The following is a 27,557-nucleotide window of genomic DNA, read 5'->3' on the forward strand; positions in this document are numbered from 1 at the left end:
CCCAGAAGATCGTGCGCGGAATTGAGCCAATGGAATCATTTCCGCGGGAATACCTCGCCTAGGGGTGGGACTTCCGGCCTCCTCCTTGTGGCGGCCATTTTGCTGCTCTCGGGCGTGCCAGGGCGGGACCGAAGTGACGGAACTGTCAAGGCGCTGGAGTTGTCCCCCCCGGCAGAGAGGCGGGTCCGCGGCTGGCTACGCGGCCCGGGCTGCCCCGCACGTGGGCCAGGACAGGGACCGTCGGCCCCGGTGTTCGCCCCGCACCCCGAGTCCGATGGCTGCGGCCGTGCCCAGGGCCCCGGCGCAGGTAAACGCTCGTTGCCTCGCCTTCCCTCCTCCTCCCCCTCCTTCCCTTCTCCCCTCCCTCTCCCCCCTTCTCCCCTCCCTCTCCCCCCCTCCCTTTCCCTCCCTCACCCCTCTCCCCCAGACCTTCAAGGCCCGAGCGCGGGGCGCCTGCTCGCGTTCCTGCGGCCCAGGCCCCGGTGTCCCGGACAGGGAGGCAGTGGTGGGCTGGGGGGCCCGTATGTGAGCGCCGGTGCACTGGCGTGCGGGAGCGGGCTCCAGGGGAGGGGCCGGTTGGTAGAGAAGCTGCGGGGTGGCGGTGGGGGGCTGAGGCGGGAGGACTCTGCGTTTGCGGAACAGAGAGCGTGAGGCGGCGTCACGCGGGGCCTGGCGGGCGGAGGTGTGGTATCTCTGTTCCGAGGACCCTGGAACTCGTGAAAAAAAGAGGGACAGTCTGGGTGAGGGTCTTAACAACTTTCCAAAAGCTGCTTGAGGGAAAACAGGTTGAATGGGGGTGGTGAAACAAGGAAGCAGCGGGAGTGGAGTTGTTGGAGGTCGCAGAGCTTGTATGAGGAGCACTGAGGATTGAGACACAGGGGTTAGTTAGCCTGAGGTCACTGGGTTCCAGGCCTGGGCGGGATGCGGAGGAAGCCTGATCTCGTGGAACCCAGCCCTGGTTTCCTTACCTAAACCTCAAATTCTGAAGGTTGTGAAAGCACTTAGAAAACCTACAAAAGTATGGGGAGGTTGCCTCTGTCCCTTACTGGTCTGGACATCGCCAGTATGGTGTCTGGGATTGTGGTGTCTTAAGGCTCTTCCCTTGGTAGTTTTCCAGTTGCTGGGTTTGGGGACCCTGAGGATACCCCAAGCCCAGGGTCTTGAGTGCAGGCCAAGGGTTCCAGGCAGGTGTTCCTGTTGCTGTCAGCTAATATAAACAGATATGAGAAATTATCCCACAAATAAATACCAGAGTATGCAAATGCTTGAGATAACAGATCTTGAGGGTAAGGGAGGAGGCAGCTGCTATAATCCAGAGGAGTGTTGATGGACGAGAGTGGTCCCTGTAGAGGTGGGTGAAAAGTTGGACTCTGTGTCCATTTTTTAAAGAGTGGTAGATTTTTTGATGTTATAGTTGAGAGGGAGGGAGGAGACCAGGAATACCGCAGGGGTTTTGGTTCTAGCAGCTAAAGGGATGGAAGTTCCATCAACTGGGAAACTTTTTTTTTTGAGATTTAATTTATTTATTCATGAGAGGTAGAGAGAGAAGCAGGCTCCATGCAGGGAGCCCGATGCGGGATTTGATCCTGGGACTCCAGGATCATGCCCTGGGCCAAAGGTAGAGGCTCAACTGCGATGGATTGATTGTAGGTTAATTTTCTTTGGGACTAAGAAGAGTTTTGTTTGGTTCTGGTAAGAGTCTGAGATGTTTCAGAGAACAGTGAGTGAAGACAGCAAATAAGTAGCTGGATTCACAGGTCTGGAGATCTGGGGAGGTGGTTTTGGATAAAGATATCCAAAAGTGATGATTATTGTGTGGACCAGGGCAGAGCTGTGGATTACATTTATATTTGGAAATGCAGGTCATCATGACAATGCCTTAGCTTCAGAGGAAGATGCATGATGAGGAGTGATTGTCTTGCTGAGCACACAAATGCAGGTGAAGGAGAAAGGTGATCATGGTAACCATGTGGGAGAGAGAATGGTTTGACAAATGATCAAGGCTTCCATGGGATGAGTGGGCATGAGATGGCTATGGAGGCATGGGAATAATTGAGACAAGATGACACTGAGGCCAGGCTCCTCCTTTTATTCATTACTGTAGTTTCACTGGAATATTGTGGTGAGCTTTGATGGGGTCTGGGGTATTTAGTCTTGCTGGTAGATAAGATCTGGGGTCAATGTAGTCATTTGTGAGAGTCATGATGCCAGGGGAAACTCTAAGGACTGGGGTTTTAGGAAAAATTGAATGGAAGGTGGGGGAGTTGTGACTGCTGAGGGGACAGCAAGTCCACAGAAGTGGAAGTGGGTCACGGGCATTTGTAATCTGTATGTGCCTCTAGGTGTCTAGTATTGAAGCAAGGATCCGGTACAGAGAAGCCCTTAAGCAGCAATCAGGGCTTTGCCCAGAGTGGAGCTATGGGAGTGCAGCTGTGAGAACTAAAGATGTGAGAGAGGTACAGTTTACAGAACAATGTGCACAACAAGAGGAAGTGGGAGCTAAAGGCCTCAGGGTGTTAGAGGCTGAAGGGTAAAACAGGAGTCCACATTTCATTGTATCTTGGGAATCTCAAAGTAGAGACTCTGGGAGAATTGATGATGTAGAGGAGACCCTACAGGCCAGGACGAATTTGGATGACATCTCTGTTCCCCCTGCCTGATGTTGAGGGCAGAACACGGTGAATAAAGAGAACCTGAAGATAGGGTGGGCGTCAGGTGCACCTACTCCTGGCATTTCTGAAGTGGGGAGCTTTGAAGGAGGATGAGCATGGGATAGATGTGTGGTGAGATGGATTGTGGGATCTCAGAGAATGTTCATGGTTTCATCTGTCCATCATAACAGGATAGTGTGACCTTTGAGGACATTGCTGTGTACTTTTCCTGGGAGGAGTGGAGGCTCCTTGATGAGGCTCAGAGATTCCTGTACCATGATGTGATGCTGGAGAACTTTGCACTTATATCCTCACTGGGTAAGGCCCTCACCCTCCCCAGTGGCCTGAACTGTCTCTTTTCCCTCCCCACTCACCTTTTCTCAGTGTCTCTCATATGTGGACCATGAGCACTGCCTGCTTCTCAGCTTTCTGGGTAGTTGCTGTGTTGATAGGGCTGGTTTATTTGCACTGCCCTCTTCTCTCCCCTGCAGCCTCAAAACCTGGTATACTGAGCCCTCTTAGGAAAGGATTCAGGGTTAGTAGATTTTTAGTGAGCTTAATGGATTCTGTCATGCTTATTCTCTTTTTTGTTTGGGTCACTGTGTACAGATCCATGTCACTTCTGTATCCCAGGATTGGTTGGTTTGTTTGTTTTTAAAGTAAGCTCTACACCCTTGGGGCTTAAACTCACAACCATCAGATGAAGAATTGCATGCTCAGGGGCACTTGGGTGGCCCAGTCAGTTAAGTATCTGCCTTCGGCTCAGGTCATGATCTCAGGTTTCTGGGGTCGAGTACCACATCTGGCTCCTCTGCTCAATGGCAAGTCTGCTCCCTCTCACTCTCACTCTGATCTTTCTTGACTTCGCTCTCCCTCAAAAAAATAAATAAAATCTTAAAAAAAAGAATTGGATGCTTTACTGACTGAGCCAGCCAAGGCTCCCCTGTATCCCAGGTTTTGATCTCTCCTTTTAGCCAGCATTTCCTTGTGTCTGCTTGTGCCAGGTTTGCATGCATTGTCATAGTCACCACTTAACTTGAACCATAGGCTACTTTTCAACATACTCCTAAAGGTTTATAGTTTAAACATATTTTTTTCCCTCCAGCCTAGTAATATAAAATAATTAAAATGTACGAGGTGCACCTGGGTAGCTCAGTCAGTTGAGCATCTGACTCTTGGTTTCTGCTCAGGTCATGGTCTCAGGGATGTGGGATTGACCCTTGTGTGTGGCTCCACGCTTAGCACGGAGTCTGCTTGTCCCTCTTTTCATCCCTCACTTGTGTTCTGTCTCAAGTAAATATATAAAACCTTTATATTTAAAAAAATAAAAATGTACATACAGTGTGATGATTTGGTATATGCATCCTTTGTAATATAATTTTCACAATGGAAGTTCATGAAGTATCTACCACCTCATAAAATTACATTATTAATTTTTTTTAAAGATTTTATTTTAAAAAAAAGATTTTATTTGTTTATTCATGAGACACACACACACAGAGAGGCAGAGACACAGGCAGAGAGAAGCAGGCTCCATGCAGGGAGCCAGAGTGAGACTCGATCCCGGGACTCCAGGATCACGACCTGGGCTGAAGGCAGACGCTTAACCACTGAGCTACCCAGGTGTCCCTACGTTATTATTATTATTATCATTATTTTTTTTTTTTGTAGAAATACTTAAGATCTACTCTCATTTCACATATACAACATATTATTAACTGTAGTCACTATGCTGTATGTTTTATCTTTGTATCTTTTTCGTTTTATAACTGAACATTTGTACCTTTTGACTAACATGGTACATTTCCCCCACACCTTAGCTCCTGGCATTTTATAGGCATACCTTGGAGATACTGCAGGTTTGGTTCCAGTCCACCACAATATAGCAAACATCACAATAAATCAAGTCAAATGAGATTTTTGTTATCCCAGTACATATAAAAGTTAGGTTTATTACATATAGTCTTTTCTTGTTTGATTTTAGAGAAACCTCAAGCAGACAGGGAGGGGCAGAGGGAGCATCTTAAGCAGGCTCCACACACAGCACAGAGCCTGACACAGGGCTTGATATCAGGACCCTGAGATCATGACCTGAGCTGAAATCAAGAGTTGGACTCCTAACTGACTGAGCCACATGGTGCCCTGTTTACACTATAGCCTACTAAGTATGCCATAGCATTATGTCTAAAAAAAAAAAAAAAAAAAGTACACTTAAAAATATTTTAGTCCTGGGATCCCTGGGTGGCGCAGCGGTTTAGTGCCTGCCTTTGGCCCAGGGCACGATCCTGGAGACCCGGGATCAAATCCCACGTCGGGCTCCCGGTGCATGGAGCCTGCTTCTCCCTCTGCCTATGTCTCTGCCTCTCTCTCTCTCTCTCTGTGACTATCATAAATAAATAAAAATTTAAAAAAAAAAATATTTTAGTCCTAAAAAATGCTACCATCTGAAATTCTAGCAGGTTTCTTTTTGGTGGTGAAGGGTCTTGCCTTGATACTGATAGCTGCTGACTGGTCAGAGTGGTAGCTTGCAAGGTTGGGGCGGCTGTGGCAATTTCTTAAAATAACACAGTGGAGGGCAGCCCAGGTGGCTCAGCGGTTTAGTGCTGCTTTCAGCCCAGGGTGTGATCCTGGAGTCCTGGGATCGAGTCCCATGTCAGGCTCCCTGCATGGAGCCTGCTTCTCCCTCTGCCTATGTCTGTGCCTCTCTTTTTCTGTGTCTCTCATGAATGAATAAATAAAATCTTAAAAAAAAAAAAAAAAAAAAAGACAGTGGAGACGCCTGGGTGGCTCAGTGGTTTGGCGCCTGCCTTTGGCCCAGAGCATGATCCTAGAGACCCAGGATCGAGTCCTACATCCGGCTCCCTGCACGGAGCCTGCTTCTCTCTCTGCCTATCTCTGCCTCTCTCTCTCTCTGTGTGTGTTTCTCATGAATGAATAAATAAAATCTTTTTTTTTTTTCTTTAAGAAAATAAGACAACAATGACGCTTGGTGCATTGACTCTTCTTTTGTAAATGATTTCTCTCTAGCACGTGATGCTGTTTTATAGCATTTTACCCATAGTAGACCTTTCAGAATTGCAGTCAATCCTCTCAAACCCTATTGCTGCTTTATCAACTAAGTTTATATAATATTCTAAATTATCACTGTCATTTCCACAGTCTTCGCAGCATTTTCACCAGGAGTAGATTCCATCTTTTTTTTTTTCCGAATTTTATTTTATTAAGATTCTATCTACCTATCTATCTATCTCTATATCTATTTGAGACACAGAGAGAGAAGGGCAGAGACACAGCAGAGGGAGAAGCAGGCTCCATGCAGGGAGCCCTACGTGGGACTTGATCCTGGGTCTCCAGGATCAGGCCCTGGGCCAAAGGCAGTGCTAAACCACTGAGCCACCCAGGCTGTCCTTTTTTTCGAATTAAAAAAAAAAAAAAATTAACTCCAGTATAGTTAAATATAGTATTTTTTAAAACATGTTTGAATTTTAGGTTCCATCTGAATAAACAACTTTCTTTGCTCATCCATATGAAGTAATTTCTCATCCATTCAGGTTTTATCATGAGCTTGCATTCAATCATCTTCAGACTCCACCCACTTTTTTTTTAGATTTTACTTATTTGAGAATGAGAGAACAGGAGAAGAAAGAGAAGGAGAGGGATAAGTAGACTCCATGCTGAATGCAGGGCTCAATCTCAGGACCCTGACATTGTGACCTGAGCCAAAATCAAGAGTTGGATGCTTAACTGACTGAACCACCCAGGTGCCCCCAGGTTCCACTTCTAGTTCTAGTTCTCTTGCCATTTCTACCACATCTGCAGTTACTTTCTCCATGGAAGTCATGAACCCTTCAAAATCATCCATGAGGTTTGACATGAACTTCTTCCAGACTCCTGTTGATACTTTGACTTCTGGCACCCATGAATGCAGCTAGAATGTTGAATCCTTTCCAGAAGGTTCCTACTTACTTTGCCCAGATCCATCAGAAAACTCACTCTGGCAGCCCTGGCCTTACAAATTGTCTTCCTCCCTTCCTATTTGAGAGAGAGAGAGAAAGAGAGTGCATGCACAGTTGCATGTGAGGGGTAGGGGAGTAGAGGGAGAATGAGGTAGTCTTAAGCAGACTCCATGCTGAGCAGGGAGCCCGGTATGGGGCTCCATCCCAGGACCCTGAGATCATGACCTGAGCTAAAAGCAGATACTTAACTAATTGAGACACCTAGGCACCCCAACAAATTGTATTTCTTAAATAATAACACTTTGGAGTGTTGGGGTGCCTGAGTGGTGCAGTTTTTTCAGTGTCTGACTCTTAATTTCAGCTCAGGTCATGATCTCAGGGTCATGAGATCAAGTCCCATGTCAGGCTCTGTGCTCAGTTCAGGGTCTGTCCTCTACCCCTTGCACACAGGAACACACTCACTCTCTCTTTTTCTCTCTCTCCCAAACAAATCTTTGAAAAAGAAAAGAAAGAATGTCGAAATTACTTGGGCTACAGAATAGATGTTATGTTAGCAGGCATGAAAACATTAATGTCAGCGTGCCTGGGTGGCTCAGTCACTTAAGCATCTGCCTTTGACTCAGGTCATGATCCCAGGACCATAGGATTGGGCCCTGCATTGGGCTCCCTGCTCAACAGGAGTCTGCTTCTCCCTATCCTTCACGTGCACGCATGCACACTCTCTCTCGCTCTTGCTCTCTCAAGTAAATAAATAAAAATCTTAGCAAAAACAACATTAATGTCATTGTACATCTCCATCAGAGCTCTTGGGTGACCAGGTGCTTTGTCAATGACCAGTAATTTTTGAAACATTTTTTTCTGAGCAGTACGTCTCAACAATATGCTTAAAATATTCAATAAACCAGCACCAATAAACAGGGTGCTGTCATCCAGGCTTCGTTTTTCCATTGATAGCTCAGGCAGGATAGATTTAGCATAATTCTTAAGGATCCTAGGATTTTCAGAGTAATAAATGAGCACTGGTCCCTAACAAGAGAGTCCACCTGTCCTTTGAAGCCAGGCTTGATTGACATCTCTAGCTATGAAAGTGCTAGATGACATCTTCCAATAGAAGGCTGTTTTGTCTGCATTGAAACTGTATTGTTTAGCATAGCCACCTTCATGAATGATCTTAGCTAGATCTTCTGGATCACTTGCTGCAGCTTCTGCATCAGCACTAGCTGCTTCACCTTGTACTTTGATGATAGGGAGATGGTTTCTTTCCTTCAACCTCATGAAGCACCCTCTGCTTTCAACTTGTCTTCTGCCAACTCACCCCTCTCAGCATTCCTAGAATTGAAGAGAGTTAGGGCCTTGCTCTGGATTAGGTTTTGGCCTAAGGGAATGTTGTGGCCACTGATCTTCTATCCAGACTACTAAAACTTTATATCAGTAGTAAGGCTGTTTGCTTTCTTAACATTTGTGTGTTCACTGAAGTAGCACTTTTAATTCTCTTCAAAGACTTTTTGAGGGTTTTTGTGTGTGTGTGTGTGTTCACAGCTTGGCTACTTGGCTAGCTGTTGGGCTCAAGAGGCCTAGCTAGCTTTTGGCCTATCTTGGCTTTCAACATCCCTTCCTCACCAAGCTTAATCATTTCTGTCTTTTGATTTAAACTGAAAGATGTGACTCTAACTTGAACACCTGGAAACTATTGTAGGGTTATTAATTGCCATAATTTTAATACTGTTGTGACTCAGGGAATAGAGTGGCCCAAGAGAAAGAGATAGAGGAATGACTGGTCATGGAACAATTAGAAGAGACACAACTTTTATCATTTATTGATTATGTTAAATGTCATATGGGCGCAGTTTGTGGCGCTCCAGAACAATTAAATGGTAACAAAGGTCTCTGATCACAAATCATCATAACAAATACAGTTCTAACGGAAACATTTGAAATATTACAAAAATTATCAAAATGTGATACAGACATGAAGTGAGCAAGTGCCATTGGAAAAATGGCACCAATAGACTTGCTCCTTGCAGCATTGCCATAGACCTTCACTATGTTAGAAACACAGTATCTGTGAAGCATCATAAACCAAAATACCATAAAACTAAAATATAAATAAAAATGCCTGTACTCTCTGTTTCTGTGATTTTGGCTTTTTTATTTTTTATTTTTTTTAAACATGCCAACCTCAGTATACAAGGGTTCCTTCAACCTTCACCCTCACTAACACCTATCTCTGCTCTTTTTGAAGGTAGCCATCTTACCAAGTGTCGAGTGATACATTGTGGTTTTGGTTTGCATTTTCCTGTTGATTAGTGGGGAAGAACATTTTTTCACATACCTGTTGGCCATTTGTAGATTTTTTTTGATAAAATGTCTATTTATGATCTTTGCCAATATATATTTTTTAAGATTTTAATTATTTATTCATGAGAGACATACAGAGAGAGGCAGAGAGACACAGGCAGAGGGAGAAGCAGGCTCCATCCAGGGAGCCCGATGTGGGACTCGATCCCTGGACTCCAGGATCACACCCTGGGCGAAAGGCAGACGCTCAACCACTGAGCCACCCAGGCATCCCTCTTTGCCAATATTTTAATCTGATTGTTTCATTGTTACTGATTTGTATGAGCACCTATATATTTTGGATATTAACCATTATAAGGTAAAGCATTTGCAAATATTTTCTCCCATTATATTTTGTTGATTATTTCCTTTGCTGTGCAGAAGATTTTTAGTTTGATGTAGCTTGACTTGTTTATTTTTGCCTTTGTTGCCTGTGTGTTTTGTTTCCTGTCAGAAGACTCATTGTTGGGATCCCTGGGTGGCGCAGCGGTTTGGCGCCTGCCTTTGGCCCAGGGCGCGATCCTGGAGACCCGGGATCGAGTCCCACGTCGGGCTCCCGGTGCATGGAGCCTGCTTCTCCCTCTGCCTGTGTCTCTGCCTCTCTCTCTCTCTCTGTGTGACTGTCATAAATAAATAAATAAATAAATAAATAAATAAATTAATTAATTAATTAAAAAAAAAAGACGACTCATTGTTAAGACCAGTTTCAAGGGACCTTTTTTTCCCCCCAAGAAGTTTTACATTTTCATTTTCATGTCTACATTGAAACCTTTAACCCATTTTGAGGTAATTTTTGTGAGTGGTGTAAGGTAGGGTCCCATTTTCTTTTTTTTTTTTCTCTTTTTGGCATATGCATATCCAGTTTCCTCAGCACCATTTATTAAAGAGATTGTCCTTTTCCTATGTGTGTTTTTGGCACCCTTGGTAGTTGATTATATATGTGTTGGTTTATTTCTGGGCTTTTTATCATGTTTCTGTATGTCTGTTTTTATTCTAGTACCATAGAGTTTTGATTACTGTTTTGTTTTTTTTTGTTTTGTTTAAGATTTTATTTATTCATGAGAGACACACAGAGAGAGAGGCCGAGACACAGGCAGAGGGAGAAGCAGGCTCCATGCAGGGAGCCCAACGTGGGACTCAATCCCGGGTCTCCAGGATCATACCCTGGGCTGAACGCGGCACTAAACCACTGAGCCACCAGGGCTGCCCTTGTGTTTTTTTAAAGATTTAATTTATTTATTCATGAGAGACACAGAGAGATGCAGAGATACAGGCAAAGGGAGAAGCAGGCTCCGTGCAGGGAGCCTGATGTGGGACTTGATCCCAGGACTCCAGGATCATGCCCTGGGCCTAAGGGAGGTGCTCAGCCACTGAGCCACCCAGGCATCCCGATTACTATTGTTTTGTAGTATAGTTTGAAATCTCTAAATGTGATTCCTCTAACTTTGATCTTCATAATCAAGGTTTCTTTGGCTATTTGAAGTCATTTGTGGTTCAAATTTTAGGATTCTTTCTCTGTTTCTGGTAAAAATACCATTGGAATTTTGGTAAAGATTGCATTGAATATTAGGTTGCTTTATATAGTAGAAGTATTTTAATAATAATTCTTTCAGTCTAGAAATATGGGCTATCTTTCCATTTATCTGTGTCTTCAGTTTCTTTCATTGGTGTGTTACAGTTTTCATTGTACACATCTTGCATCTCCTTAGCTACATTTATTTGCAAGCGTTTTATTTTTTTAATGCTATTGCAAATGGAATTGATTTCTTAATTTCTTATTGAGATACCTCATTGTGGGGCAGCCTGGGTGGCTCAGGGGTGAGCGGCTCAGCACCGTCTTCAGCCCAGGGTGTCACCCTGGAGACCCGGGATCGAGTCCCACGTAGGGCTCCCTGCATGGAGCTTGCTTCAGCCTTTGCCTGTGCCTCTGCTTCTCTCTGTCTCTCTCTGTGTCTCTCATGAATAAATAAATAAAATCTTTTAAAAAAGAGATTTCATTGTTAGTAATAGGCACATCTAATTTTTTATTTTTCCTTTGGCCAATTGATTGGATAGGCATTTGTTGTTTAATGCCCACATATTTGAATGGTTAAGCTTCCTGATGCTTTTTTTTTAAGAGTATATTTATTTATTGAAGATTTTATGTATTTATTCATGAGAGACACAGAGGCAGAGACACAGGCAGAGGAAGAAGCAGGCTCCCTGCAGAGAATCGGATATGGATTCCCATCCCGGGATTCCAGGATCACACCCTGAGCTGAAGGCAGAGCTGCGGAGCCACCCTGGCATCCCCAGAATATCTTTTTATAGCATACTCACCCTTCTTGTGACGGTGTGAAGTGATAGAATGCCTACACGATGAAATGAAGTGACGTGAATGACATAGGCTTTGTGACATAGCATTAGGCTACTATTCCTCCTGACAATACGTTACAATGAAGAAGGATCATTTGTTTTTGGACCATGGTTGACTATGGTAACTGAGACCGTGGAAAGTTAGATAAGGAAGGACTCCTATATTTTGAATATGATTATACAATTGCATTTATTAGAGTATTCTATATTTTCATGTTACTAATTAGCATACTTTCATTTCAGTTTGAAGAACTGTGTTTAGTATCTTTTGTAGGGTAGGTCAAGTGGTGTTGAACTCCCTCAGCTTCTGTTTGGGAAAGTCTTTCTCCTTCATTTCTGAAGGACAACTTTACTGGTAAAGATTTTTGGTTTGCGGTTTCTTTGTTGCAGCATTTAGAACATATCATCCCATTTATTCCTTGTATTCAGTGTTACAGCGAAGAAAACTGCTCATATCCTTATGAAGGGGAGGGGAGTTCCCCCCCCCCCCATATGAGTTTCTTTTCTCAAGGCTGTCAAATTCTCTTTGTCATTACATTTAGACTTTTATCATATAGTTGACCTTTGAGCAACGTGGGGTTAGGGGTGCTAATCTCTGTATAGCCAGAAATCTGTGTATAACTTTTGACAGTCCCCAGAACTTAGCTACAAATAGCCTCTTCTTCACCAAAGCCTTCCTAATTAGAGTCAATTAGCCCATGTTTTGTATGTTATATGTGTACTGTATTCTTACATTAAAGTAAGCTAGAGAGGGACGCCTGGGTGGCTCAGTGGTTGAGCATTTGCCTTTGGCTCAGGGCCTGATCCCGGAGTCCCAGAATCGAGTCCTGCATCGGGTTTCCTGCGTAGGACCTGCTTCTCTCTCTGCCTGTGTCTCTGCCCCCCTCCCCGCATCTCTGTCTGTCTCTCATGAATGAATGAATGAATGAATGAATGAATAAATAAATAAATAAATAAATAAATAAATAAAATCTTTGAAATGGACAAGTAAGTAAGCTAGAGAAAATAAGATTTCTGTCCCTGCCCATCTGCCTTCTTCAGGCCCCCATAATGCAAATATTGCTCTGTTTCTTCTTTTTTTTTTTTTTTTTTTTTTTTATGATAGTCACAGAGAGAGAAAGGGAGAGAGGCACAGACATAGGCAGAGGGAGAGGCAGGCTCCATGCACCGGGAGCCTGATGTGGGATTCGATCCTGGGTCTCCAGGATCGTGCCCTGGGCCAAAGGCAGGCGCCAAACCGCTGCGCCACCCAGGGATCCCTGTTTCTTGATGTCCTATAGTCCACACAGACTTTCTTTATTTACCCTTTTTAAGTTGTCTTTTTTATAATTTGACTGGATGATTTCAAAAGGCATATCTTTAATTTCAGATTCATTTTTTTTGATTGATCAGGCTGGCTATTGATCCTCTCTTGCATTTTTCTTTTCTTTCTTTTCTTTCTTTTTTTTTTTTTTTTTAAGAAAGAGGATATCAAGCAGGCTTGGTGATATAGGGCTCCCATCTCACAACTCTGAGATCATGACTTGAGCTGAAATCAAGAGACATGTAACTGACTGAGCCACCCAGGCGCCCCTGCATTTTTCATTTCATTCATTGTATTCTTCACCATAACTTTTTCTATTAAGTTGTAATACCAGTATAATTAACATACTATGTTCTATTTGTTGCAGGTATACAGTACAGTTATCTATCGAAAATCTTGCATTGTTTATAATTGTTTTCCTTATTTCATTGAATTGTCTGTGTTTTCTTATAGCTCACTGAGCCCCCTTGAAAAATTATTTTGATGGGACGTCTGGGTGGCTCAGCAGTTTAGTGCCTGCCTTTGGCCCAAGGCCTGATCTCGAAGTCCTGGGATCAAGTCCCACATCGGGCTCCCTACATGGAGCCTGCTTCTCCCTCTTCCTATGTCTGCCTCTTTTCTGTGTCTGTCATGAATAAATAAAATAAAATCTTTAAAAAAAGTTATTTTGAATTCTTTAACAATTCCTAGATTTGCATTTCTTTGGGGTGACTGATCAATTACTGTGTTCCTTTGGAGGTGTCCTGTTTCCTTGATATTCTTGTGTTTCTTGTAGCCTTGCGTTGATGTCTGTACATTTCATGGAGTAGTCACTTTTTCCAGACTTTACAGAAAGGTTTTGAACAGGAAAATCTTTGTCTGTCTGTTGATGTGAATGCACCAGCTTGGTGGAGTGTGGCAAGTCTGAGTATAAGATGGTCAAGAGGCTTAGTGTCTGTGCAGCTGTTACCTGAGATCAGTGTCAGCAAAGATTGTAGGAATCCAAGGCTGTGTGTGTCCATAGTAGTAGAGAATGTTACTGGGAACCTCCTGATCTCTCTCTCTCACTGGAAGTGTTTTGGCTGTGGTGTTCCTTTGATGCCAAGTCCAGCTCTTGGGTGTCTTTGTGGTGGTTTTATTTATTTTTTATTTTTTTATTTTTAAAAGATTTTATTTATTTATTCATTAGAATACACAGAGAGGAGAAAGAAAGGCAGAAACACAGGCAGAGGGAGAAGCAAGCTCCATGCAGGGAGCCTGACGTGGGACTCAATCCCGGGTCTCCAGGATCATGCCCTGGGCTGAAGGCAGTGCTAAACCACTGAGCCACCGGGGCTGCCCTTTGTGGTGGTTTTAACATTGGAGTGTGATGTGCAGGCACCAGTGGATCAGGTAAGGGTCTGGGTTCTAGAATGTGAATAGATAGAGCAATAGCAGTTCTAGGATCCCAGATTCTGAATAGCCTATAGTAGTGATGACTTGCTGTGTGAGATGCAGTTGTACACTAAGCATTGATGGAGTCTGTGACTGGAGCATAGGTACTCTGTCTCTGGTCCTAAGGAGCTCACTAGCCCACAACAGCCATGGAACTGGTGCCTCGACCTGGGCACTCAGGTGACAGCCATGCAGTCAGGTTATGAAATATAGGCATCCATGGAATAGTTGCAATGCTGGCATCCAGGGTATATGCAGTGTTGATGTGAGTGGCAGCTCTGCCCCTGGAATGGAAAATGGCTCCCTTTTCGGGGGGAGAGGGCAAGTCAGCATATTATTCTCTGGCGGGTTTCTGGTGATAGCTTTCGATTACCTTAGTGCAAAAGCTGCTGGGGTCTTCTGCAGAGCAGGCATATGGGGTCCATGCCTATAAACACTTGGACCCCTCTGCTGTGTAATCTGTGATGTTCTGCTACTGTAGCAGGACTTATTGAGGTTCTCTGCAGCAAAGGATGCTGAAGTCCCCTGCATAGTAGGGGACTGTAATGGCATCAGCTCTTTGGCTGACACAGTCGCCATCCTTCTTATTTTCTGCCTATATCCATATGTCTTCACTAAGCCAGTGTCCCCATTGATCCTTTTTGTGTGGTGGTTATTATTGTGTGCTCTGTTGTGTCACTGTGTATTTAATATTTTATTTATTTATTTGAGAGAGAGAGAGCACATGCATAAGCAGGGAGAATGACAGAGGGAGAGGGATAAGCAGGCTCTCTGCTGAGGAGGGAGCTGGATGTGGGGCTCAATCCCAGGACCCCAAGATCATGACCTGAGCTGAAGGCAGGTATTAACTGAGCCACCACCCAGGTGCCCTTTTTAAAAATTTTTTTTTATTATTTATTTATTCATGAGAGAGACAGAGAGAGAGAGAGAGAGTCACAGACACAGGCACAGGGAGAAGCAGGCCCCATTCCATGCAGGGAGCCCAACATGGGACTCAATCCCGGGTCTCCAGGACCACACCTAGGACTGAAGGTGGCGCTAAGTCACTGAGCCACCCGGGCTGCCCTTAATTGGCCACTTAAACCTTCCAAGGGCAAAGGCTGTTATGCTGACATTACTTACCTTGCTCTTTTGTGCTGAATAGCCCTGGGGCGGGGCTGGCTATTCATTTGTCCTGTTTTTCCCTTAGGACTTGTATTGTCCATGTCCCATGTAGTTGTCCAAGGCTTATAGGGAAGAATCTTTTTTTTTTTTACAAACAAATTGTGGGGGTTATTCCTACCATTACCCCACTTATTGTCTTTTTTTTTTTTTTTTAAGATTTTATTTATTTATTCATGAGACACACACACACAGAGAAACAGACACACAGGCAGGGGGAGAAGCAGGCTCCATGCAGGGAGCCTGACGTGGGACTTGATCCTGGGTCTCCAGGGCTGAAGGTGGCACTAAACCTCTGAGCCACCAGGGCTGCCCAGGGAAGAATCTTTTATGTATCACAGGATGGACAGGACTCCAGACATGGCAAAGTAGACTCAGAGCAATGTGGTCCTGGTCAATGACTGGAAAGAGTGTTCAGGTCATACCAGATCCCCCATGGTGAACCTGTCTTTATTCACCCACACTTTCATGCCATTTCAAGTGGCCACACTTCATTGCTACCTTTTCTTCTCCATTTTGACATTTTGCCAATCCCCTGACTTCCAGCACAGGGATAATCTCCACTTCTCTGGACCCCACATTGTACCCATTTCTCCCACTGTTCTTTCTGTGTACTCCAGCATTGGCCATGAGATGTTCATGTATCCCTAAATTGACACTGAACAGTAGCTAATCTGTTGGCAGTTAGATTTTAATGGGCTTGGATGCATGCTTTTACCCAGCCTCACATCAGCAGTAGCAAAGGTCCTGCCAAAGACTGTTGACAGGGAAATCAGTTGTAATCCTTGCCTCTTTTTCTTGTCTCATACCCTGTCTTTGTATCCTTCCCCTGGTGAGGTCACCATTCTGTGACCTTTGGGGTCAAGTAATGCACAGTGGCTGCCCCTACAACTGAATTCCAACTACGGTGTCTGGAAAAGTATGCCATAGACTCATGCCTAAATGAGATGGATGTATATATGTCATGTGCTCATCCCCTCGCTATGATCACGTATCTCACCAGTGTATCTTTGCGTTCAGGTTGCTGCTGTGGAGCAGAGGATGTGGAGGCACCTTGTGAACAGAGCATTTCTGTAGGTGTGTCACAGGACAGAACGCCCAGGGCAGCTCTGACTTTCCGGAAGACCCACCCCTGTGAGATGTGTGGTCCAGTCTTGAGAGACATTTTCCACTTGGCTGAGCACCAAGGAAAAGAAAACAGCCAGAAACTGTTGAGGTGTGGGGCATGTACAAAAAGATTTTATTTCAGCATAAAGTTTCAACAGCAGCAGGAGGAGCATGTGGGAGAGAAACTGTTGAGAAACAGTGTGGACAGGGCCTCTTTTGTGAAGAGTTGCGGAATCTTTGATTCAGGAAAGCCCTTTACCTGTGGAGAGGTTGAGAAGGACTTCCTGCCTGGCTCAGGGCATCTGCAGCAAGAGGCCACTCATGCTGGGGAGAAGCCAAACACAATCACACAGTGCAGGGGAACTTTACAAAGCAGAAAAAGTCATTACACCTGGGGAGAATGCAAGAAGGACTTTGGTCCAAAACACACACTTGTTCAGGACCACTGTTTTGTATGCAGTGAATGTGGGAAAACATTCAGGTACAAGTCTTCATTTGCTATACACCAGAGATTCCATACTGGAAAAAGACATCATGAGTTTGGTGAATGTGAAAAATCCCTTCGGCAAAGCTCAACCCTCAGTCAACATGGAAAGACTCACACTGGGTCCAGGCAATACAAGTGTAGCAAATGTGGGAAGTCCTTTTGCCACAAATCTGTCCTCATTCATCCCCAGAGATGGCATAATGGAGAAAATGTGTGCAGTGAATGTGCAGAGTCTTTTAGCCATAGCTCAGTGTTGATTCCATGTAGAGTTCAAACTGGAGAGAGGCCTTATAAGTGTAATGACTGTGCAAAATCTTTTACCTCTGTCTCTGCCCTCAGTTATCATCAGAGATCTCACACAGGAGAAAGGCCTTATGAGTGCAGTGAATGTGGGAAATCTTTTATCTCTAGGTCTGACCTCCGTTATCATCAGAGAGTTCATTCTGGAGAAAGGCCTTATGAGTGCAGTGAATGTGGGAAATCTTTTATCACTCGTACTGCTCTCCGTTATCATCACAGAGTTCACACTGGAGAAAGGCCTTATGAGTGTAGTGAATGTGGCAAATCCTTTACTCGAAGAAATAACCTCATTATACATCTAAGAGTTCACTCAGGTGAAAGACCTTATGAGTGTAGTGAATGTGGGAAATCTTTTACCTTTAGCTCCAGCCTGCGTTATCACCACAGAGTTCACACTGGAGAAAGACCTTATGAATGTAGTGAATGTGGGAAATCTTTTAACAATAGGTGGACACTCATTCGACACCGAAGAATTCACACAGGAGAAAAGCCTTATGTGTGCAGTAAATGTGGGAAGTCTTTTACTTGTAGCTCTACTCTCCAGTATCATCATCGAGGTCATCTTGGAGAAAGACCTTATGAGTGTAATGAATGTGGGAGATCTTTTACCACTAGTTCTGCCCTCCGTTATCACCAGAGAGTTCATACTGGAGAAAGGCCTTATGAGTGCAGTGAATGTGGGAAATCTTTCATTTCTAGGTCTGACCTGCATTATCATCATAGAGTTCATTCTGGAGAAAGGCCTTATGAGTGTAATGAATGTGGGAAATCCTTTATCCGAAGAAATAACCTCATTTTACATCAGAGAGTTCACACAGGAGAAAGGCCTTACAAGTGTAGTGAATGTGGGAAATCTTTTAATAATAGGTGGACACTTATTCAACACCAGAGAGTTCACACAGGAGAAAAACCATATGTGTGCAGTGAATGTGGGAAATCTTTTACCTGCAGCTCCACACTTTGTTACCATCAGAGAGTTCATGAAGGTAAAAGGCCTTATGAATGCAGTGAGTGTGGGAAATCCTTTACCTCCAGTTCTACTCTCCGTTATCATCAGAGAGTTCACACAGGAGAAAGGCCTTACAAATGCAGTGAATGTGGGAAATCTTTTACCTTTAGTGCCAGCCTTCGTTATCATCACAGAGTTCACAGTGGAGAAAGGCCTTATGAGTGCACTGAATGTGGGAAATCCTTTAAAGATAGATCACAATTCAATAAACACCAGAGAACTCACACGGGTGAAAGACCTTACGAGTGCAGTGAATGTGGGAAGACTTTTAGCCAAAAATCTTCTCTGTCAATACACCAGAGAATTCATAATAGTGAACGATCTTATGAGTGTAGTGCTTGTGGGAAATCTTTTACATCTATCTCTGGCCTTGGTTATCATCATAGAGTTCATAAGGGAGAAAAGCCTTATCAGTGTAGTGAATGTGGGAAATCTTTTACCAATAGCTCAATACTGATTCGACACCAGAGAGTTCACACAGGAGAAAGACCTTATGTGTGCAGTGAATGTGGGAAATCTTTTACCAGTAGCGCTACCCTTTCTTATCATCAGAGAGTTCATGCAGGTAAAAGGCCTTATGAATGCAGTGAATGTGGGAAGTCTTTTACCTCCAGTTCCACTCTCCGTTATCATCAGAGAGTTCATGCAGGAGATAGGCCTTATGGGTGTAGTGAATGTGGGAAATCTTTTATCTCTAGCTCCAAACTACGTTATCATCAGAGAGTTCACACTGGAGAAAGGCCTTATGAGTGCAGTGAATGTGGAAAATCCTTCAGGGATAGTTCACAATTCAGTCAGCACCGGAGAGGTCACACTGGAGAAAGGCCTTATGAGTGTGGTGAATGTGGGAAATTTTTTACAAGAAAATCTACACTCTCTCAACATCAGAGAGTTCACACTAGAGAGAAGCCTTAGGTGTGCAGGGAATGTGCAATTTCCTATTCACTATAACAACACTGGAGGGAACTCTGAGGAGCCATCTCTCTGAACTAAAACTCAGCTAAACATGCAGTGGTATATTCCTTGTAAGTTTTAGTTCTGTAATAAATTTGTGTAAATATGTTGCACTTTCTAAACCGTCCAGGGCTCTTTTCCAGATTTAGCTCACTGCTAGATTTTGTAGCCAAAGCCTTTTCACCTCTCCCACTTCGGAGGTCTACAAAGTGTGCATCAGTCACCACTACAATGTATTCAGGGAAGCTGACCTTTGTTCTCCCATGATTTAGAACAAATTAGAAGTAACCTGAGCCCTGAGGGATCAGCTTTCCTGTCTCCTTAACTACCTTAGGCATGGACCTGAATCAGTGATGACCCAGAGAAAATGAGTTTGGCTGGCAGCTTACAGAGAATGACTACCTTTTTTCAGGGACATGTTGGTCTCCTGTGACGCGATGTTTTTCCAGCTTCCCAGTGAAACAGTAACTACTGCACATTGCTTTGGCTTATGTGATGTTCAAGGCCTTACTTTTTAAGTCTTAATTTTGGATGTTCTGCTTACTGTTTGGGGTAGTTTATAAATGGATCTGGGCTCAACAAGCAGTACTGGGTGAGCTTTTTAGGAGTCTCAAATTGTGCTTGAGGAGGGAGAGGAGGATGGCAGAAAATAGCTTGCCAGTGTTGATCAAATGTGCATTGCTGCCCCACAGCCTCTGAAAAACTGCAGGGCTTTCTGGTTTTCATTTGAAATCCTAGATGCTTCGTGTTTTAGGAGTCTCAGTGATTGGGACGCCTGGGTGGCTCAGCAGTTGAGTGTTTGCCTTTGGCTTACAGTGTGGTCCTGGAGTCCTGAGATCGAGTCCCACATGGGGCTCCCTGCTTGGAGCCTGCTTCTCCCTCTGCCTATGTCTCTGTCTCTCTGTCTCATGAAAAAATAAAATCTTAAAAAAAAAAAAAAAAGATGACTCAAGGAGGAGGCAAGTGTGAGACCCTCAGGTGCTTCTGAAAGCAGCATAAATTTTTTCTCCTTACTCAAAGGAGACATCACAGGGGATGTCAGCACTGTTGAGTTATCTTCCCTAGCTTTACAAACAGCCATGTGCCCTGATGTCCACAGCCTAATTGGGCTAGGGTCACTGGTTGTAAGATCACAGGGGGCAGGGGAAACCATAATTGCTACAGAAACACTGCTTAATAGGAAGTGGAGGAGACCGCAGCCAACTAGATGGAATATGCCTCTTCTAAAAATGGATCCGGACACGTTTCTGTAACAGTGATTTTGCAAGGTTAGTGTGTACACAAATCTCAGGACCTCCAGGTATGATTATCTTGTGTTAGGTATAGTTATTGTTAGAGAAAAAAATAAAAACTAAAATAATCCAAAGGTTCTGTGGTTTCCTCTCTGTGATGTCTGCTTCAAAGCCACTACCACTGAGTCAGGGGAAAAAAAGATAAAGGGTAATCTATATTCCTGGAATATGACACTTGTGACCCAGGAAGCATTCCTGTTGACTTGTATGGAAATACTCTGTTGTTCTCCACATTTGCTGCCACTAAGGTAATACCTCATAGGCATGAGAAAGAGGGATGGAATCGGTGTGGGGTGGCCAAACCAATTTCCCAAAAAGAGTGGGACATAGACATTTTGAGCCATTTTTAAAGCTTTGTTAAGTAAGGCATAGTTTATATTTTCTAGCCTGCATGTATTTACCGTGTGATTTGGTAAATTTTGACATAGTTATGAACTTCTGAAACCATCATCATAGTCCTGTTAATAACTTTATCTGTCACATGTTTACCTCCTGTTCTTTTATAATCTCCCCTGCCCCTCCTACTTCTCCAGGTAACTACTGATTTACTTGCTTTTACAATAGATGGATAGTTTTGAATTTTTTAAATTTATGTTTGGTATTGATACTGTTTTGATTTTTTGTTTTTATTGAAAATTACTTTGAGATTCATCAGTGATATATGAGTAGTGGGTTTTTTGTTTTTTGTTTTTTTGCTGAGTAATATTTTTGGATATACCAGTTTATCCATTTATCTGTGTTTGAGGATTTGGTTTATTTCTAGATTCTGACTATTGAAGGTAAAGCTAGTGTAAACATCTGTGTTCTTTATGTGAATGTATGTTTCTTTGATGTTTTGTCAGTAACTTAGTGTATAATGTCTGGGTCATAGAGTAGGTAAATGTTTTACTTTTTGATTGTATCGTTTGCCTTTTCCCAGCAGTGTAGGAGTTCCAGTTCATCCACATTCTGAACATTTGGTTTGGCTAATTATTTAATTTTAGGCCTTTTAATAAGTTTTTAGTGTTATGTTATTTTGTTTTAATTACATTTCTGTAAGGATTCACAATCATTTTTTCCAATGCTTATTTACTGTCTACACCTTTGGTAAAATGCATGTACCTTTTTCCTATTCTTTGAGCTTTAGCTATTTTCCTTTAACAGATACAACAATGAAACAAGTGTGTTTCTGCGTGCATGCGCTACTCACAATGGAATGGACAGCTGTATGCTTTCAAATTTTTTCTGCATTGTTAACATATTCTTTGTCACATTCTTTTAAAAAAGATTTTATTTGGGGAGAGAGTGAGCGAGCGGTGGGGGAAAGGGCAGAGGGAGAGGGAGAGGGAGAAGCAGCTTCCTTGATGAACAGGGACCCCAGCCCAGAGCTCAATCCCAGGACCCTAGGATCATGACCTAAGCCGACGGCAGACTCTCAACTGACTGAGCTACCCAGGCGCCCCTCTCCATCACATTAAGTCCAGTCATTGGGGAATGCATTAAAGCCTTGCTTTTTAGTGGCTACCTATTTTCCTTTTTTATCACCATTGGGGTTGGTGGGTTGGAGCAGATGGGGGACAAGATTGGATCAGTATGGGCTGGGTTTTCCTTTGAGTCCCAAAGCCTGCCTAGGGGGTGATGTAGAGGTCACTAATCAGATTTCCCAAGTCTTTGTCCAGGGTCCCTAGGTTTAATTCCTGGATTTCGGGCCACTGTAAGGACCCGCAGGCAAAAGCCCCTATCCAGGGCCTGTTTCAAAAACCCAATGTACAGTGGGATTAGGAGTGGCCCTATCCCTGATCCATTGGGAATTGTGAAGAGCTGAGGTATTCATTCCTATATAGCTGTACCTGTGGGGAACATCCTAGAGCCAGGCACCTGTAGCTCTCCCTGTTACCACCAGACTGCTATGCCACCAGGTGTGTCAGAAAGAAATAGAGCTGCTCAAGAGCCCCTGATCCAGGTCAGTCCCTAGGGGGAGGAGGGTCTGCACAGTAGGTCTCAGTGTGGTTTACTGGGAATATCTGGACAACTCTCTAGAGCCCCTTGAGCCTCAGTCTGCTATGACACAGAGGTGATGGTGTTTACCCTGGCCCCTGGGGCCATTAATAAAAATAAAACACTGAGCACTTAAAGAATTCCATGGGATTTTGAGCTTGTATACGATGTTTTTATATCAAGTTTTTAATATAAATATTTCCATAACTTTCCTTTTCACATTTCTCTTACTCTGCTTCACTCTTACTGGTGTTTGTATCACAATAATATCCTAGTGTTTGTTTTTTAAGATTTATTCATGAAAGACAGGCAGAGACATAGGCAGAGAGAGAAGCGGGCTCTTCACAGGAGCCCAATGTGGAACTCGATCCTGGATCCCAGGATCACGACCTGAGCCAAAGGCAGCAACCCAACTGCTGAGCCACCCAGGTGTCCCTAATATCCTAGTTTTGTCCATTCTATAGAGTACCACTCAAATCAATATATTTACAGTGGAGTTTTGTCCAATCCATGTGTGTATGACCTAGCTTATTTTCTCTTCTGAATCACTCTATAACTGAGACCAAGATCATGCTCATCAATTGGTGGATTATCACAAATATTTTGAATCATTTTCTTTTTTTAAATTTATCTGAGAGAACACCCCAGCAGGGGGTGGGGGGGATTGGGAGAAGGACAAATCTATAGTTAACTGACTGAGCCACCCAGGTGCTCCAATTCATTGTCTTATGTACTGGGAGAGCTCTTCTTATGGACCTCTACTTGCCTTAACTGCCAGATTAATCCTCTTCAGGTCCTCTTTAAACAAATTCGATTTATGATGCTTAATGCAAAACATTCAATACTATTAAGGTATGTTATTCCACACACCATAGATTCTTTTTCACCTACATAGTTATATTTTGGTTCATTAAGAGTCTTTCTTTACTAAAAATTCAACATGAGTTTTAAACTTAAATAGCTTAATATGTATGTAACAGAGGACTACTTACTATTTTAATGAATTCTGTTAGAGTGTACTGGAAAGTTTCCAAATATATTTTTAAAGAATTCAGTGAAAGTGGCTGATATAAAGTAGAAATGATAAATATATAACTATATACGTTTTCTACAATTAGAATGTTTTTGAAACATTTAAAAATTTCAGTCCACCTTAGTTCTGAATGGGCTAAAGGTAAATTTTGACATCAAAAATGAAATTTCCACAAATTAATATATTGTATAGTGTGTATCTCCATATGCTGGATAGTTTTCACAATAATTGCCTGTTTTAAATTTTTGCCTAATATTTTATGGCTTGTATGAGTGTTGAAAATATTATACTACTTTTTTACATTATATAAGTTATTTTTGTGATTTTTCTAGCTGTCTTTGTATTTTGCATATGTTTCTATTTTTTAAAAAGTGAAAAGCATATTTTGTGGTTTTAAATTGGGGTCTTGTTTTGTAATGACTTGCACATTTCAAGTGCAGGTTTGTTAAAATCTTTGTCTTCGGGTCACCTGGGTGGCTCAGCAGTTGGGCACCTGTCTTCAGCCCAGGGCATGATCCCAGAGTCCCAGGATCAAGTTCTGCATCAGGCTTCCTGCATGGAGCCTGCTTCTCCCTCTGCCTGTGTCTGCCTCTCTATGTCTCTCATGAATAAATAAATAAAATCTTTTAAAAATAATAAAATACATTTTAAAAAATTTTAATTGAGGTATAGTTGACGTGTAATATATTAGTTTCAGATGTACAACATAGTGATTTGACACATACATTGTGAAATGCTTACCATACATGTAGTTACCATCTGTCATACAGAATCATTACAATATTATTGACTATATTCCCTATGCTGTACTTTTTATCTCTGTGACTTCCATATTTTATGATGGGAAGTTTGTACTAATTAATCACCTATTTTGCCCATCCCCCTACCCCTTCCTCCCTGACATCCACTGGTTTTCTCTGAGTCAGTTTCTCTCCTTTGTTGTTTCAGATTCCACATGTAAGTGAAGTCACAGGGTATCTGTCTTTCTCTGACATATTTCACTTAGCATAATGCCTTTATGTCCATCTTAAAAAAAAAAAAAAAGCCTAGGGAAATGGAATTTAGACTACTAGGAAACCACAACCTTGAGAATACTCCAGCAGGGCCAATGACCAGTTCTCTCAGAAGCTGGGGAAGGGCTGGACTAGTGTCTTCCGATTCAAGATCCCGTGGCTCCCAAGGCCCTGGGAACAGAGGTCCGGCACCTGGGGCCACCAGTCCCTGACCCCGCCTCACGCTCCCTGTTCCCGAATGACAGATCCTTCCAGCCTCAGATCCTTCTGCAGCCTCTGCTCCAGCCCGCTCCCGCACGCCTGTGCAGGGGCACTCACAACGAGCCCTGGGCCACAGGGATGCGAGCTCGGGTCTTCTTGAGGGTCTGGGTGGTGGGAGGGCGGCGAGGGACCAGGGGACGAGCATCTACCGGGACCCTGGGCACGGCCTTCGCCATCGGACTCGGGAGGCGGGGCGGACACCCGGGCCGATGGCCCTAGTCCCAGGCCCTGTGAGGGGCAGCCTGGACGGCGACATCAACCTGGGGCCCGCCTCTCTGCCGTGGGGACGACTCCAGCACCTTGACAGTTCCGTCACGTCGGCCCGGCCCTGGCAGCCCGAGGGCAGCAAGAAGGAAGCCGCCAGGAGGAGACCGGGATTCCCCACCGTCAGCGGTAAATTACCACGGAAATGATTCCTTTGGCTCAACTGCGCGCTTGATCTTGTGGGTAATGTGTTGGAGGCCCCATAGAGCCCAATGGACGGGTTTTCTCCATTCTGACCAATTAGTGCATCAGCCAGGGCTTTCTCAAAGGATGCTGGAAACCTAAAGGGAGGGAGGGGATTTGCTTCTTGTGAACTGCAGTGAGGAGGCATAATTTAGAGAGAATACATGCCAGGGAGATAGATGATTATGAACAGGATAATTCCTCATGTTTGGAGTGCACTGTGGAGCCATGGTCTCTAAGACCCAGACCAAGAAGTCTGAGAAAGACCTTGTAGAAGAAGTCACCTTTTAAGCTACCAAGCGGATTGTTCCATGATCTGTAATTGAGTTTCAACTTCTGCAAATGTTAATCCAGGTACAATAGGTGGTGTTGGTCACAACAGCACAGATACCTCCTTGCTCAGCTAAAAGATTTAAGAACTCTTCTATTATTAACAACCACTTTGGGGGGACACCTGGGTGGCTCAGTCAATTAAGCATCTGACTCTTGATTCTGACTCAGGTAATGATCTCAGGGTCCTGAGATTGTGCTCCCCTCCCCACATGCTCACTCTGTCTAAATAAATAAAATATTTGAAAACAACCTTGGTCAGAGTCTAAAGATCTTTTTTTAAAGCTATTAGGAACAAATTCTATAATATCTTTCAGAGTTAAGGCGGGGTTTCTGATCATAATTCCCCTTTACATTTACTCCTAACAACTATGGCCTTGCCAAAGGAAGCAAAACCTGAGCCATGAATGCCTCCTGGTAGGTATGTCTCAACAATGTAAATCCAGCGGAATTGATTGATAAGATGTCTTAGTTTGCTTGCAAAAAGTTTTAGCACATATGGGAAGAAACTCTCCTAGCCTAAAGATTGAGTCATTCTAAATACCTTGCAAAGATGCTTACTGCTGGTTGAAATCTCTTAGTAAGGATAGATCTGATCTAGATAATCATGGGAGGGTGATGGTGCAAATGTACTAAGATATATGTTAAGTATTTGTGTCTAATTTGGTACATATAGTTATAATTGAAGAAAGGTAAAAACAAGGCACAGGTTGTTCTGGCCATAAAAGTGGAACTTGGTAAGAGACTTCTGCAGGGGCAGTGGAGGTGGGAGGATTGATTGTAGTTTGCATTTACATTGGAAATAGAAGAGTAGTTGGTCGCAGGGACGACCAAGGAGTCTTGAGCATCATGGGAAGATTGGGATCATTGATGGATCTAGAAGTCTGAAAGGTACCCCTTAGCAATGGCCAGGGAAATACTAAAGCCATTATTTTTCCAGTTCAATGCCACAGTAAAGGAAAGAAAATGAAAAAAGAAAAGATTTCATTCTTGAGTCTTGATCTGACATCTTTGGTGGAAGCAGTGTACCTCAGTGTCAGCTGCTTCTCTTATTTGTTGATTTTATTTGAAGGTCTCCAGCGTCTGTGCGGGACCAGAAGTCAGTTGGTGACCTTTGTGAGCTGCCTGCCCAACTGAGAGGAGTCTCCCCACTTTCCCTTGTTACTGCCACTTTACAACAACTAGATGACCAAGCACCTGTACTGAAGAGTCTTTTTTTTTTTTTCTTTAACTTCTTCTTCGATCTGACTAAAAGAAATGAGAACCTAAATAACATCTAGGTCATACTTTTCGAACCTCCTTGTTCCTCAAATGTGGCAGTGAGACTCAACCAGAATGTTTGTTGAACATAACAGGTTATCAGCCAACTATAAAATTCCCCTCTGAGCGGCATGGTGGACCCAAAGCAGGCTGCCAATCACTCCCACAATGAAATGGGACTATACAGTCATAAAATTGGTCATCAATGCTTTCCTGCCAGAAAGATCTCAACCAAGAGGATAAAATGTGAAAGGAGCATCAAAATGGAGTAAGCACTGCTAGTGGAATCACTCAAAACAGAGTCAGAAGGACATTGAGGAAGTAGGGCCTATGCAAGTCTCCTGTTTCTTGGAACATTGTGAACTTTTGACTTTTGTCAGTTGCAAACTTAGCCACCTCCTGGAATACATCCTTCTATTCTGGACTAAAACAGAGATAATGCAACGCCTGTTTGCCAACTTGCCAACCATCTATTAGATAGATTAAACTCTGCCAGCACCAATCATAATTCTTTCAAAATGACATGTAACTTTGTGGTTTTTGCTTTTATAAACCTGCACTCCCTCCTGGCAATTTGGAGCATGCTTTTGATTTTGGTTGACTGTGTCTTCTGGATTGTAATCTCTAAGCCCCCAAATAAATGCTCTTGCGTTTATCAGCCTCATTGTCTTCGTGGTCAACACTGCATGAGGTGAAATATTGGGTCACCCTGAAGCAGGAATATAAATATGGGTATATTTCTGTGGTTCCCACATATCTCCTCTGTATATCCAGTGACTGCATGTCTCTCAATGAGCAGCATTTTTATCCATTTAATATCTCTTACTTGAGGGGCGTCTGGGTGGTTCAGTGGTTGAGTGTCTGCCTTTGGCTCAGGTTGTGATCCTGGGGTCCTGGCATCAAGTCCTGAA

At 43.4% G+C, this 27,557-nt stretch overlaps 1 protein-coding gene across 3 annotated transcripts; it reads left to right on the forward strand.

Moving 5' to 3' along the window:
* Nucleotides 1–76: 76 nt before the first annotated feature.
* LOC144322452 (uncharacterized) lies at nt 77–27,306 on the forward strand. 3 transcript variants are annotated; one of them, XM_077912532.1, is made up of 4 exons: nt 77–307; nt 2,843–2,969; nt 16,197–25,002; nt 26,459–27,306. In XM_077912532.1, the coding sequence occupies exons 1-3, from the start codon at nt 275–277 to the stop codon at nt 18,992–18,994; spliced, it is 2,958 nt and encodes a 985-aa protein (XP_077768658.1). In that variant the 5' UTR covers nt 77–274; the 3' UTR covers nt 18,995–25,002; nt 26,459–27,306. The 3 variants fall into 3 exon arrangements, with proteins under 3 accessions (XP_077768658.1, XP_077768677.1, XP_077768668.1); XM_077912542.1 differs by lacking the exon at nt 77–307 and adding an exon at nt 2,312–2,456; XM_077912551.1 differs by lacking the exon at nt 2,843–2,969.
* The last annotated feature ends 251 nt before the right edge of the window (nt 27,307–27,557 follow it).

This window comes from Canis aureus, chromosome 1 (assembly GCF_053574225.1).
Source record: "Canis aureus isolate CA01 chromosome 1, VMU_Caureus_v.1.0, whole genome shotgun sequence".
Classification (NCBI taxonomy): Eukaryota; Metazoa; Chordata; class Mammalia; order Carnivora; family Canidae; genus Canis; species Canis aureus.